Here is a 13,894-nt window from a genome sequence, read left to right as displayed (position 1 = left end):
TCCAATGAGGGGTCCAGGAAACAAAGGCGCGATATACACTGGTCAGAGTTAATGTAGTGGCATGATTTTTGTGGGTTAAAATTTGTCTCAAAAATGGAGTAATGACTGAGTTGTATAATAAAGCATGAAGAGCAGTCGAGAATACCTATGGGAGATGCATAATCTCCATTACATTGCCCCAGCCTAATGAGTGTATAAAAACCAGTAATGCTATTTATGTGCACATACAGCGTACGTTTCTGCTGAAAACCTGTTTATCACAGTGTGCAGAAATACATGAAATGCACAAAGCTTTTGTGACCTCTGTCAGATTTTCCTGATACCTTGTATTTCTTGAAAGGTTCATTGGTACTGAGTGTACATTACCTCTTTGAATGAAATCGATTCTGCTAACTGCAGGTAAAGGACAGTCAATACCACAGAACAGAGCACTTACATGCTTTTTTGGCTCCAGCTGAATCTTAAAAATAGTTGTATCTGTGTTTTCCATAGCTATAATTCCATAGTTGAATTATTTCTTTTATATGGCTTCCTGTTTTTCTTCAAAGTGCAATCAAGCAAGAGAAACAAAAAGCAGAAAAAGCTTGAGCGGTGAAGCAGCACAGTGTTTCACAAATGGCTCCTTGGAATTCTTGCATGCATTATAACAGTACAGTTATGCATAGTATCTCCTCAGCCCAGTACTTTGAAAGCATGGATCTTGTCTCAGTTTCCAAAACTTCCAAAACAATGCGCTTCCAGCGATGCTGTGGCTAGTGAAGTCTGTGCCCTTATTCAGGGCATGGACAAACAGTAACTGATCAGAAACATAATTGGGCTTAGCATTGTGTGGTTCTTTATTCAGGTGGCTGAGAGAATCTCTGCATGTGAGCTAAAAGTAAATGTGTCATTCATTTATGAACTTCCTCCTTGGCAGTGATAGGAGAGCTTGTGTTTTATGTGGCCAAATGAATCTGAGCAGTGAAAACCATTGGGTTTTTCTCCTCTCTCGTTTTCCTCTTAACACTACTTTGCCTACAGCTTTTTTGTTTCAAGCTATTAGAGGTGTTTACTTCAAGGCAGACTGGACTACTCCATATTCAGTAGTGTTCAAAGCAAAAGCTCAGGTAGAAAGAGATGAATAATGTTGTCAAAGGAACTAAAGTCAACTCTGGTGGCCTCTTAGGAAACTGGAGATCAGGTGTCTGTGAGGTGTCTGCAGCTACACATGGAGTTTGTGAAATCATGAATAGGCCCATGGTAAATCAGTCATTCAAATGATCATGCTGTAAAATGTTTATAATCTTTGAAGCAAGGTACTTCAGTACTGCTTTGTTGCTGATATTATAAATATGGTGATAGCAGTTATCAGTTAAAGCATGAAAAGGTGTCATGTCTCTAAATTGAAGCAGAGCTGCCTTTCTGATTATTCAAACATGATGAGTTACTGTCTTTATGTATTCATGGTAGGAGAAGGGTGAAAAAAAAGGAAAATACTACCTGTTCCTAATTTGGTTATTTCAGGTTTTAATGTGTTAATTTTTATTCCAGTCATGGTAAGTATCCTTGTATCGAACAGTGAAAGTGTCAGATGAGGTGGAGCAGAAATTATGACAGGGAAACTGATTTCTCCAGTTGCCTTGAAATGGCAGCTGGGGGAATGACAGGCTTTGAACTGAGGAGCATATCTATAATGCCTGACTTGAATTGTTCTAAACAAGGCATTGAGCAGAATTCTCTGGGGTTCAAGCTGATAATTTGAAAATGTTGTATGATTTTGCTTAATCTTCTTCAGCTGGAATTACTCACTGAACAATAACTGTGCATGGACCTGTTCTGTCTTTGAGATTAATAAATTTTGTAATCATCCCTATCCTTTACATTTAAAACATGTACCTTGCCAAGTTCATAATTTCTATCAGCACTGGTTCATTTTGCTGTTTTTCTTGAATTTGTCATCCAGACAGCAGAGTTCATGGAGGAAAGTGACACCAAAACTTAGTTTGAATGTCAGTAGTTCCTGATTGTATTTCCAGGTTTATCCCATTTTAAGTAAGATGTGTAAATAGACTAAAAGATACCTGATAGTACTCATTCTTTTAGAACACATTTCTTCTGAAAACTAGAGATGGAAACTTCAGAACTATGTCCTGGTTAAGCTGACAGTCTTAGCATGCATATACCAACATTGCATGTGTATCTTTTGGGAACTGCACAGGTCTCCATTAAATTTTGCTGGATGCATGTGTTTGAAAAGGTCAGCCTTACTTCTGCACACTTTACACAATCCCAATGCAGCACTGACTAACTGTGGAAACTGAGCACTGTTCTTTGTTTATCTTTGATTTCAGAGTGTCAGTGGTATTCCATGTCCTGTGACTGCAGTCAGAACTTTACCCACCTTAGAAGTTAAACAAGCTGAAAGGCCTTCGAGCAGAAGCAGAGACCCTCCTAGGGATGAAGAAAAGGAAAAGAAAAGGAAAAAACACAAGAAAAGATCTCGGTCAAGATCTCGATCACCATTCAAATATCATTCATCATCTAAGTCTAGGTCTAGGTCACATTCAAAAGCAAAACACTCACTTCCTACTGCCTATAGGACTGTCAGGCATTCAAGGTGGGTTTGGAAACCAAACATATGCTTTATTATTCTGTGTGGATTAACATGTAAAACATCTTCGCACTTCTTCTGTTACATAGGTGTTTTTATTGCAAAGGTTGCAGTCACCTTGAAGGCAGTATGTGGCACATACAGATCAAATGTGGCAGGTCTTTTGAAAATCATTTTAGTGAAATAATGAGTCATTAATTTCTAATTACACAGTGCAAAACTTTTACCAGTAAATGCTTTTTCCTGATGTTCTTTGAAATACCCGGTGATACTATGTAGAAATGTGATGACAGCAGAAGGAGAACTTGCTGATAAATCTGTGGCTGTTACTGAAGCAAATTAAACAATATTCAGATAAGAAATAGAGGACTAGGTGGTTGAGTGGCAAAGCTCAGAAGAAAAAAAGCATTTGAGTGACAAGTGAAAGAATATGATGGATGGATGAATTGCAGGAGAGATGTGACAGGAATCCAAGAAGAGTGAAAACAGAGTTGAAAGAGAGAGAGACCACAGAAGAATGTGGCCTAGTGCTGTTAACTCTGTACTTAATCGTTAATGAGATTAAACACACTATGCTAATTATCCATCTGTAAGATGATGTATATTGTGTTTTACTGATACTGTTAATTCTATCGAAGATATTTGGGTCTAGACGCCTTCAAAGTTTACTGTCTGTAGAATTTGTCATAGCTGAATGCTCTACCCCAGTGGAGTTAATGTGGTCAGTAGGAAGGGCTTTGAGGGTACATTCTATGGATCAGGCTACAGAGCAGTGTAGCTGCTTAAATAGCTTGTAGTTCAAGTAAATTGTGCATATAAATACTGCCACAGCTGTATGTGATGCATGTGAAACCATACACTACTTCCTTTTTGTGTCTGCCTATGGCTCATGCCTGAAAAAAGCTTCTAGCCCCTGATGACAGTGTGCCAAAACTTCTCTTAGTTTTCTTGTGCTTTTTTGTTTAATGAAGTGTCTTAACTACACTAACAGGAGGGTTAACATATTACAACTTACAGGTTTATACTTGATTTTTGAGTTTAAGAACAATACTTGGCTGCAGAAATATCTGATATTCAGAGATGCTAGGAGTTAAATGAGCGCAGCTTGGACTGAAATGATCAGTCTGACATGCTGCTTATTTGATGACCTTTTACAATAAGTTGTTGTGACATGCTGTGTTATGACCAAAAGTCATCAAGAATAGGTAGTCTACAGGAGCTAATCTGTGTTTGCTCTCTTGAGTTTGCCTCCTGGCACAAATCAAGTGACAAACACCTAACAGTATGAAAATCATGAATCACCACAACACTTGATTAAATCTGGTTAGATATTTCCTTGATGAGCTGTTGAATTCTAAAACCTCAGAAGTCCAATAAACTTGATGCTGGCTGGCTGAATTTTAAAATTATGCAGCAAAACAGCACCAGATTTTGCACTGAAAACATTTTGCATGTTTTAACTTCACAGAAGTTAGAGCTGAAGAGGAAAAGCCTTGTACAAGAAATGGTGATGATTGAAGGTGTGCTTTATTGAAGTTGTTTGCTATGCCTTAACATACTGTCTTTGCAAAGTTAGAGCTCTTGCTCCTGGAACACAAAAATTGTAGAATAATCAAGAGCAAGAGGCTGATTGATAATCCTGTCAGATACCGATGTGTTTTGAGTCTCAAATATTTAGGGAGAAATAGTACTTTGTCTTAGTAATTGCCAAAAAAGGTAAATGTTGTTGCCTAGCTAGAAAATATTACTGGGTTTTGTCTTTTTTTTATTATTATTTATTTTTATTTTAGTGTTGTTTCAGATAAAATCATTTCAGTGCATTGTGTTGCTTCATTCAAAGCTTGGCGTGTTTCACATCTCTTTGCTCATCAGTTTTCCCTAGAAAAGTATTCTTCAGCTTCACCTAGAATAGTTTTTTTCCCTAGCTTCCCAAAGCAGTGGATATTACAGCTTCCAGCTGAACGAATAGGTAAAGAGCCATACCCTCCTGGAATAAAGTGTAAACTGTTTCTGGATATTAATGTGTTCATCTTGTATTAAGTGGCTGGCACTTAGAGACAGTCATTATTGGGTGGACAGCGATGCTAAATGACTTTGGAAAAGCCGTGTTTTGAGTATCTGCGCACTGTTTCAATGCCCCAGTGTAATGGTGTATTGTTGCCTTGTTTTAATCCATTCAAAATGTAGATTAAGAATCACTTTACCATATAACTTACTGTGACAAGTTAATGGGGAATAAAATACAGGAAGTGTAGGTAAACATTGAAATTTGCACTGACATTCTTTGCTCTTTATTCAAGGAATGTTCAGGATACTTAACAAACCATAAATGAAGCATTTGCAATCTTACTCTTTTTTTCCCAAAATGCATATTTTTTAAATTTTCTTATGCATTTCCAGCAGTAATAAAGTTGAAAAATTCTGTTCCAATAACATGAAGTTGATTCAGAGCATGTTTTGCATATTCATTTCTCTGGTTAACAAACATACTTATTTTACAAAAACAAGTTGAAAAAATCATAGCTATATGAAGAACCTCTATGAAGATAATATTGGCTTAATTGCGGCATGTAGTGTGCTAACAGCAATTCTCTGTATAAATGCATGTTAGTTTCTGGAACAAAATTAGTCCTATAAAGCTGCTGGTATCATACAGTTTTAATTCTAGACCTACATGGCAGATTAAACAAGCCATGTACACAGTAAACAGTGTCCCAAAGTTCTTTAAGGTACTGCAGAAGAGACTTGTCAGTCCCAGAGGGATGATTAGTTATTACAAGTAAGTACTTGATATCAAAGATGGGGCACATTTATTAAATCCCTCTTGGAAAACAAAGTTTTTGGTATCTTAGTAAATGTGTAAATGCTGAGTCACTGTTTTTGTTTCTCATGGACTTCAAAGCACCGTTAAAGAATTAGGTCTGAGCTGTTTCTGGCAGTGGTGCCAGGTGTCAGAGCTGGGGTGGGCAGTGGGGTCTTCCAGCTCATGTGTATAACTGTAAAGAACAGTGATGTTCACCTCAATCTCTATTTCCTACCCACAGATAAATCTACTGGTTTGTGAATGTGAGAGGAGACAAAGGGAAGTAGAAGCACTTGTTATATCCCAGATGATTTAGTGATTTGATTGGGTGAAATTCGGATGTTCATTTTGAACTAGAGATGGAAAGTCTAAGCTTCTTTTCAGTATTGCTGCTTTACTTTATACTGTTTAGTAATAGAGTAGTACTGAGGGACATAATGTAACCATATTAATGAATTATTAGCAGCAATTAGTAGTATATTTTATTAACAGGTTGCTTTGCAGTAAGTTTGGATAGGGTACACCTGTGTGGGAGTTTGTGTGAGACTTTTTTCCTCAGTATTAGGAATTTAGTAGGCTTGGAAGTAGCTTTTCTTTGTTAAAAAAGATTGTTTGGGGGTGGGGTATTTTCTCCTCCTGAAGTGATTTTCTTACTGCTGAGGCAGTGTCTAGTCACGTAATTTTAATTCAAATTTTGTAATGAGACATGCCGAGCTTCATAACCCTTTGAACTTCTGACCCTTCTAAGCATAAATGATAAAGGAGTAAAGTGCTTTCTGGAATTACAGTCTAATGAAAGTTATAATTTATATATTGCATTAAAACGGATTAGCTGGTTTTTTAATTGTTTGAAGCAAATGGCCAAAGTTCTTAATTTTTGGTGATTGGAAGAATGCTGTAAAACCACAAATGTCAGTTCATAAAAATGAAGCTAATGTCTTTTTCTTTCTGATTGTTTGGACTTTTTTTAGGCTGTTCCATACAGGCGTGTTTCACTAAGGTTCAGCTTTTGGTTAAGGGACTAAGCCTTTTCAGGATTCTAGTTAAATACCAAAACTAGGACATTTTAGTCTGAATGTGAAATGTGTGCCTCCATATCACAGACTCAGAGCATCCACAGCGACACAGAGTATGGAGTCGAGTCTGAGCAGCTCATCAGTGGCAGCAGCAACAGAGTGGAAAAATTATCAGGCAACTTGGGCAATGAAAAGATTTGACTGCTGGAGCTCTTGTGAGGGAAATCCTGGTAAAATGTCAAGGTGTCTGACTGAACCCAAGTTTCATAATCTGTTGTTTTTTTCCTTATTTTAATCCTTCTGAATGGCTTGGTAAAGATCAGATTTTTAAGTGTCAAAGCAGTTAATTTGCAGCAGTTATCTGCCATTGTGGTAATTTATTTTCAGTTGGGCTTTTTTTTTGTAGGTGTAACAGAAATGGCTCAGGACTTTGTAGGTGTGTATATGTTACTTATATTGTGTGAACCTGAAGATCTCTGATCTTAACTGGGCATGCTTTCTATTTTCCCTTCTTGATCTCCTTCTTGCTTTTCTAGGAAAAATGTTACAAGTCGAAGTGCTAATGCCAAAAGACGCTGATAGTGGGTTGTTGGTCACTTACACTGGTGAAAATATTTGCTATGCTAAGATTATTTTGCAGCATCCAGGACATTTCCTGGACTTGTCCATACTAGATAGGTACTGTATCAAGAATCTGTATTAATCTCTGTGAGGCAGCAGTTCTGAAAACACACCACTAATCTGGGGTGACAAGGTCAGGCCTGCCAATCCCAGGCTTTGCGCAAATTGGATTTCTGCTTACCAGTTTTAGTAAAATATGTTGCCACAAAAGGTGGCTGGACTGAAAGAAAATTTTTCCATCAAATAATACAGAAATTGTCATAGCAGACAAGACCAAAAAATTGTTCCATTTTTTTAGCCCCAATTGGGACTGAAAAACAATGAATAACTTAATTTGAAATGTCTTGGATAGGCAAGAAATTTTTACATACTTGACAAGTCTTGGAGCCTAAATGCACCATGCTGGTATAAAATATGTGTTTGAGAGATGGTGTATTTGTATTTGGTGTGAAGCACAATTTCACTGAAGTAGAAGTTTTGAAGTAAGTAACACAAAGCAAACTTGAATGTTTTTTCTGTGCTCAGGTCACGATCAAGGTCACCCCGGAGAAGGGCTCACACACCAGAACGGCGGAGAGATGAGAGAAGCGTTCCCACAGCATATCGCATCAGCAATAGTCCTGGGAACAGCAGGAAACGGCCTCACTCCAAGTAAGGGCTCCTGGTCCTGGACAACGGGGTCCTGGCATCCTAACAGGCTTAATGCCTGATGTAGTAGGATTCTTAGCTAGAACTACTTAACTTTTGTGTGTTCTGGAGATTTATTCTGATAGAAAAATACTTTTTCGGAAAAATAAAAATAGTAATGGGCACACCTGTTGTTCTTCCCTGGTCTTCCATAAGTTTGAACAGCAGTCCGGTCAAATTGGTGGATGTTAGTACACTGCTGTCTTGCTGGCCATGAGAGTTCAGATTTCACTGGGAGTTTCATGTTTCCCTCTTGTTGGGTCATTTTCTCATGCTGTGCTTGTGCGATCTGTATGAGCTCTGCACTGGTCGTAGCACAACTGTGATGTCAACTTTCTTGGCATCACGTCATATCTGCTTAAATAAGGGCAACTCTGATTTAGCAAGCACTTATTTTGCAGTTATTTTACTGGCAGACTGGTATGAATCGAGGTGTCATTTTGAGAGCACCCTGCATATAGTCTCTCTTAAACTATTAGAATCAAAATGGCATTTAGTCTTCAACTTTTCTCTGTATTTCTTGTAGAATAAGAAAGAAAGAGATCACTTTCAGCCTCATTAAAAAAATCTATTGTTTCTTATGACAACTTCTCTTGATAACCTGTAATTAATAGATATGTGGTAGATGTAACTGAGAACTTCTTCAGTATACTTCAACTGATTCAGTTTTGAACATTCATCAGATAAAGGTAATAGAGATTCCTGTGGAATTCTTGCAAATTTGGTTAAGCAGAAAAGATATGGAGGCTTAGTGTGTTTGTTTTCCTATAAACGCACAAAAGAAGTTTTTCACATGCCTGTGCTGTTTCTAATGCTGTGCTGATGTGTCTGCTGCTAGACCATTCAGCATTTTAAAGTACTTTTAGAATTGTACCACTCACAGTTGTAAATTATAGTGGCAATTGTGAAACAAACTACAATCCTCTGTGAATAATATTGCTTATATAGGTCAAAATTTTAAACTTCTGGTAGGCCTTAAACAGGAAACCAGAAAGTGGTACAATAAAATATAGCAGTGAGTACAGGAGATGTAGACTGAAGGAGTATTGTAGTTAAACATAGATAAGGATATTTTGCAGCTCTGATTGCAGAAATTAAATCAAAAACTGTTTCAGCCCTGACATGTTAAATTTTCAAGTAAAAATGTGATGGACAAGTTTCCATGTTCAGTTATGGAACAGTTTCTGCATCATTCAGCTGTTTTGTTTGTTCATCATAATGTGAGATGAAAAGCGCTGAAAAAGCTTACAGTAAAATACTTCACGTGCATGACAAACTTTTGCCAAGATTTTCAAGATTTAAATATGAAATCTGTTCACAGCTTGGTTACATGATGACGTTCTAAGAAACTAAGCAATTAAAGTACATAGCTAGTCAAGGAATAACTGACTTTGTAGCTGATGGTTTCATGAAGTCATGAAAATGTTAGAGGCTGTGGGGTTTTTTGTCTGCCACTTAATCATCATTTATACAAGAAAAGTGTAAGGAGGTTTTGCAATTTTAAGTCTTGAATGTTATATTCTGTATAAAAAAATGTGGGGTAAATTCTAAGCATCAGAGTTGTACTCTATTTATATGGAAATTCAATGTGCTACAGCATAGCACCTTTTAAAGTAGAAAATTCCCACCAAAAATCGAAGTAAAGGAATGAATAATGTGATATTTAAAAGGTGGCTATAAGTTTTAGATGCATCAACAACAATCTTCTGAAGAGATTTCTAGGAGTGCATACTAGAGAGAGATGCCTACAGTGAGGTATTGCCTACCTCTAATTAAGGCATCACTCTAGTTATTCTAATTATAGTAAAATCAATACTAGTATGTAAATCATGCAGACATAAATTTATAACTGGGTAAAAAATTTTGATAGTTTCATCTTTAATATATTAGTAATTGAATTCTCTTTGAGCTTAATATTGCCTATGAAGTGACCATCTCTGTTCCCTTCTGTCAGTAATGAGCACATCAGGTACCCATAAGTCCTTTGTTTCAGCTTTCATACTGACAAACATTTGTGGATCTAATTTCCAGGTCGCAAACAGTTTGCACTTAGGCACACTGCTATGTCCAGATTAGTATGAGTGAAATACAACAGCTCATTTAAAATTTTGATCCTGTGGTTTGTTGCACTGCAGGTTGGATCACAAGGAAAGGGGTTTTGTCTTTTAAAAATGAAACAAACTGGGGATTTGCCTTGTAGATACTTTACATAGCCACAATTCCATGTTTCATTTATTTTATGAGCTGGGAAAATTGTAAGGGATATATAGTCTTACATTTCGTATTGCATTCTAAGCGTCTGATATTGTTTGGGAAGGAACTTCCCTTTAGCAAAGTTACTCTGCAAATCTCCAATGAAAGGCTTTTTGTTGTCGTCCTGCAAACAGTCACACAGTGGCCAGTAATTGCTGTGCATGCATGAAGCAGCATTGCAAGTGAGAACCTCAGGAGCCAGTAGTTACCTAATGCAATATATTAAAAAGAACTTCTGAGAAAGTATTTTGTACAACCATGAACGTGCTGTATTGGGTAAGACTAATGCTTGCTGAATGCAAGAGGAACATCCTATGGGAGAGGGTACATAAACTTTCAGAAGTGTGAAAAGTAGCTTCACTATTAGCTAGTGTAATATTGCTTTAAATATTCTTCAATAAAATATTTTCTTCTTACAGAAGTCCCCATGAAAAGAAGAAGAAGAGGCGGTCTAGATCACGTACTAAATCCAGAGCTAGGTCTCCCTCACCATCCATGTCACCAGGCAAACCATCCACACACAAAAATTCTGTACATTCAACTAGTGTCTCTCCTGTGGAGAGCAGGGAATCCAGCCAGGAACGCTCCAGGTACTGTGCTCTGTCACTGTCATACTGCAGTGCTGCTGTCTCTTGACTGTCAGGGTGTCTGTGACCAGAGTCATGGGGTGAGGAGCTCTGTGTGTGTGCAGTGTGTACTTATCTAAAGTAAAAGTCACTGGGTGCACAGCACTATCTGCATCAGTCTGATGAAGGTGTTGGATCTCTGTTGCCTTCTGGAGTAAACATCTCGACCTACTCCTACAGGAAAACTGGTGCAGAAAATTCTGCAACCTATTTCTAAGTTGGAAATTGGAAGCTTTCATGAAATGGGATAACTCTTTGAGGCAGAATTTTATTAGAGTAGTTTGAATTGTGACGTGTGTCAAGATTCATGATTAAATTATTTCTATAATATAGAACAGTCCTGTTAAAAATTTTCAAGCTGCTGTTCAGATTTGTCTGAGCAGTTGTACAGGTGATTTTTCTGACCCTGACTTACATCCTCTAGTTGATTGAGAGAACTGTTCACTAACATGTGAGAGACATGTACAATGAAACCCAAACCAAGACGGTGAGTGAAATGCATTTCAAAACTTTTACTATAAATTTCTAATTTTATTTTTTAGGGGAGTTTCTCAGGAAAAAGATGGCCAAATCTCTTCAGCAATTGTGTCGTCAGTGCAAAGTAAAATCACTCAGGTACAAATAGGCAAATTCAGAGTATGTTGCCTAATTAAGTGATGTCCAGCATACATTTTTCTTCTCTTACCACCTTGAGCAATTTTGAACTTCGCATATGATGTAGAGACATGTTTACTGACTTTCTTAATCTGTTTGCTGATGGGAACAACAGTTTTGTTGCTTCTCTAGGTGCTGTCCTTTCAAATTTAATCAAGCCTCTGAAGACCAAGCTAAATTCATTAGGCTGCAGTTGTATCCACTGTAAAGATGTTAAAATCTGCATTATGCTGCAGTACTCCCTTTATCAACAGCCCATCTTACCATGCAGAGCTCTTAACAAGTTTCGTGGAAGGAAGAAATATTTAACTTTTTTCAATTGGATATGCCAACTTTAAAGGAAAAATTGTCTTAATTATGCTTTGAAAAATTTACAGTAGAAAATCAGAGCTGCTTTTTATATTCTGATGTTTTTCAGTGGATAAGATATTCTTTCAAGAAATAAATATTGTTAAACAATTTAGTTCTCCCTTTTCTCCCTTTTCTCCCTTTTCTCCCTTTTCTCCCTTTTCTCCCTTTTCTCCCTTTTCTCCCTTTTCTCCCTTTTCTCCCTTTTCTCCCTTTTCTCCCTTTTCTCCCTTTTCTCCCTTTTCTCCCTTTTCTCCCTTTTCTCCCTTTTCTCCCTTTTCTCCCTTTTCTTCCTTTCCTCCCTTTTCTCCCTTTTCTCCCTTTTCTCCCTTTTCTCCCTTTTCTCCCTTTTCTCCCTTTTCTCCCTTTTCTCCCTTTTCTCCCTTTTCTCCCTTTTCTCCCTTTTCTCCCTTTTCTCCCTTTTCTCCCTTTTCTCCCTTTTCTCCCTTTTCTCCCTTTTCTCCCTTTTCTCCCTTTTCTCCCTTTTCTCCCTTTTCTCCCTTTTCTCCCTTTTCTCTCCCTTTTCTCCCTTTTCTCCCTTTTCTCCCTTTTCTCCCTTTTCTCCCTTTTCTCCCTTTTCTCCCTTTTCTCCCTTTTCTCCTTTCTCCCTTTTCTCCCTTTCTCCCTTTTCTCCCTTTTCTCCCTTTTCTCCCTTTTCTCCCTTTTCTCCCTTTTCTCCCTTTTCTCCCTTTTCTCCCTTTTCTCCCTTTTCTCCCTTTTCTCCCTTTTCTCCCTTTTCTCCCTTTTCTCCCTTTTCTCCCTTTTCTCCCTTTTCTCCCTTTTCTCCCTTTTCTCCCTTTTCTCCCTTTTCTCCCTTTTCTCCCTTTTCTCCCTTTTCTCCCTTTTCTCCCTTTTCTCCCTTTTCTCCCTTTTCTCCCTTTTCTCCCTTTTCTCCCTTTTCTCCCTTCTTTTTCCTATTTTAAACCTCTAGCAGTTAGTAACTCCATGTTCATTACAAGGTTTCTTTGAAGATATAGTCATAGTTTTTCCATTTCAATTGGTGTGATTTCTGTGCTTTGTTGTATAGAAACTGCTTGAAATATTTATGCAGAGTACTTTGTTGCATTTTGGTAAAACCAGACTTCAGTTGCTGTCATAGGAACTTTCTCCAAATTATTTGATTTATTTAGCCTAAGAACTAAACATTTGATGGTCGTGACTCCAAGTATCCCATGTGACTGGCGTATACACAAATCCTTTCATGTGGGTTTTTGCAGTCACGTGTTTTAGCTCTATTCAAAGCTCAGACATGTCTGATCATTTTCCTTTTATTTTCTACAGGATCTTATGGCCAAAGTGAGAGCAATGCTTGCAGCTTCCAAAAACATCCAAACCAGTGCCTCCTGAGACCTGTTGGAACTGACCATTAAGAAATTGTGTGAAAAGAACAATTGGAAAAGAACTGCCTCATCTCAAATGTACAGCTGAGCCTGGCTCACAACTCGCCTAATTTACCAGAACTCAAGAAGCTAAAACCTATCTTTCTGTACAGAAGCATCTCCTTGAAATTTCATTCAATTTTTTCAGCCAGAATATCTTTGAAAAGTTTTTGAGTTTTGTAAATTGATTTTTTGACTAATTCTTCAATAACATTTTATGATCAGCAGTCTATATGTGTATATTTGTAAATATTATGTTTCTGTGAAAAGTATTACACAATAATAAAGAAGGAAACATCTTTCATTAGCTAGAGTTTTTGTGGAGTCCTTAATTGTTTGCAGTTGGGTTTTGTTACAAATTAATATTTTTTTGGTTTATCATTTTCTGCTTTTTAATTTGACAACTGTCTTGCCTGCTGACCACCTTAGGCTGAGGAATTCTGTTTATCTTCCTTCATGCACAGGATGATCTCAGAAGAATGCTTGTTTACTTAAATGTCAGCAGTAGACGGGTTTTGAACAAGGGATGTGATTTTCTCTCCATGAGTTAGAAAGATCCCGGAGCCTCCATGTGAGGAGTTGACCCTTTGAAGTCAATAACTAATGGTCAGTAGCCTTACACTCTTACTGTACCTTGTTCTCTCAACTTAGGTACAGAAAAGAGGATATTTTTGGACTTTCTTTCAGGCATCCTGTATAGAAATCCAGCCTCTTTCTGACTTAACATCTTTTACACAGTTGAAAAAAGCCTTTACGAACTTGTATTTTACTGACATAGTCCTATTGACTTTTTTTCCAGAAAGTTTGTGGCCTCAGTAATACTGCACATTTGTTTGTTATGCATTCTTTGTTCCACAAACTCAAAATAGTCTCCTTGAGACTATTGTAATGTTTTAATTTAAATGCTTTCAAAATTA

At 37.4% G+C, this 13,894-nt stretch overlaps 1 protein-coding gene across 5 annotated transcripts in view; it reads left to right on the top strand.

The window, feature by feature from the left end:
* The window catches only part of SFSWAP (splicing factor SWAP), a 34,354-nt gene extending 21,070 nt beyond the window's left edge, over nt 1–13,284 (top strand). For 3 of the 5 annotated variants that reach the window (XM_014253878.2, XM_088064888.1, XM_088064891.1), the window contains exons 14-19: nt 2,331–2,596; nt 6,497–6,652; nt 7,556–7,681; nt 10,390–10,560; nt 11,139–11,211; nt 12,880–13,284. In XM_014253878.2, coding sequence (XP_014109353.1) covers nt 2,331–2,596; nt 6,497–6,652; nt 7,556–7,681; nt 10,390–10,560; nt 11,139–11,211; nt 12,880–12,945 — 858 coding nt within the window. In that variant the 3' untranslated portion in view covers nt 12,946–13,284. The remainder of the gene's footprint in view (nt 1–2,330; nt 2,597–6,496; nt 6,653–7,555; nt 7,682–10,389; nt 10,561–11,138; nt 11,212–12,879) is intronic. The other 2 variants (XM_005524209.2, XM_088064889.1) reach the window with 1 other exon arrangement.
* The last annotated feature ends 610 nt before the right edge of the window (nt 13,285–13,894 follow it).

The sequence above is a fragment of the Pseudopodoces humilis genome, chromosome 20, assembly GCF_049639895.1.
Source record: "Pseudopodoces humilis isolate 2021_Gansu_Grassland_sample_001 chromosome 20, ASM4963989v1, whole genome shotgun sequence".
Classification (NCBI taxonomy): Eukaryota; Metazoa; Chordata; class Aves; order Passeriformes; family Paridae; genus Pseudopodoces; species Pseudopodoces humilis.
The sequence above is the reverse complement of the archived record's forward strand: the minus strand, read 5'-3'. Positions and strand labels throughout refer to the sequence as shown.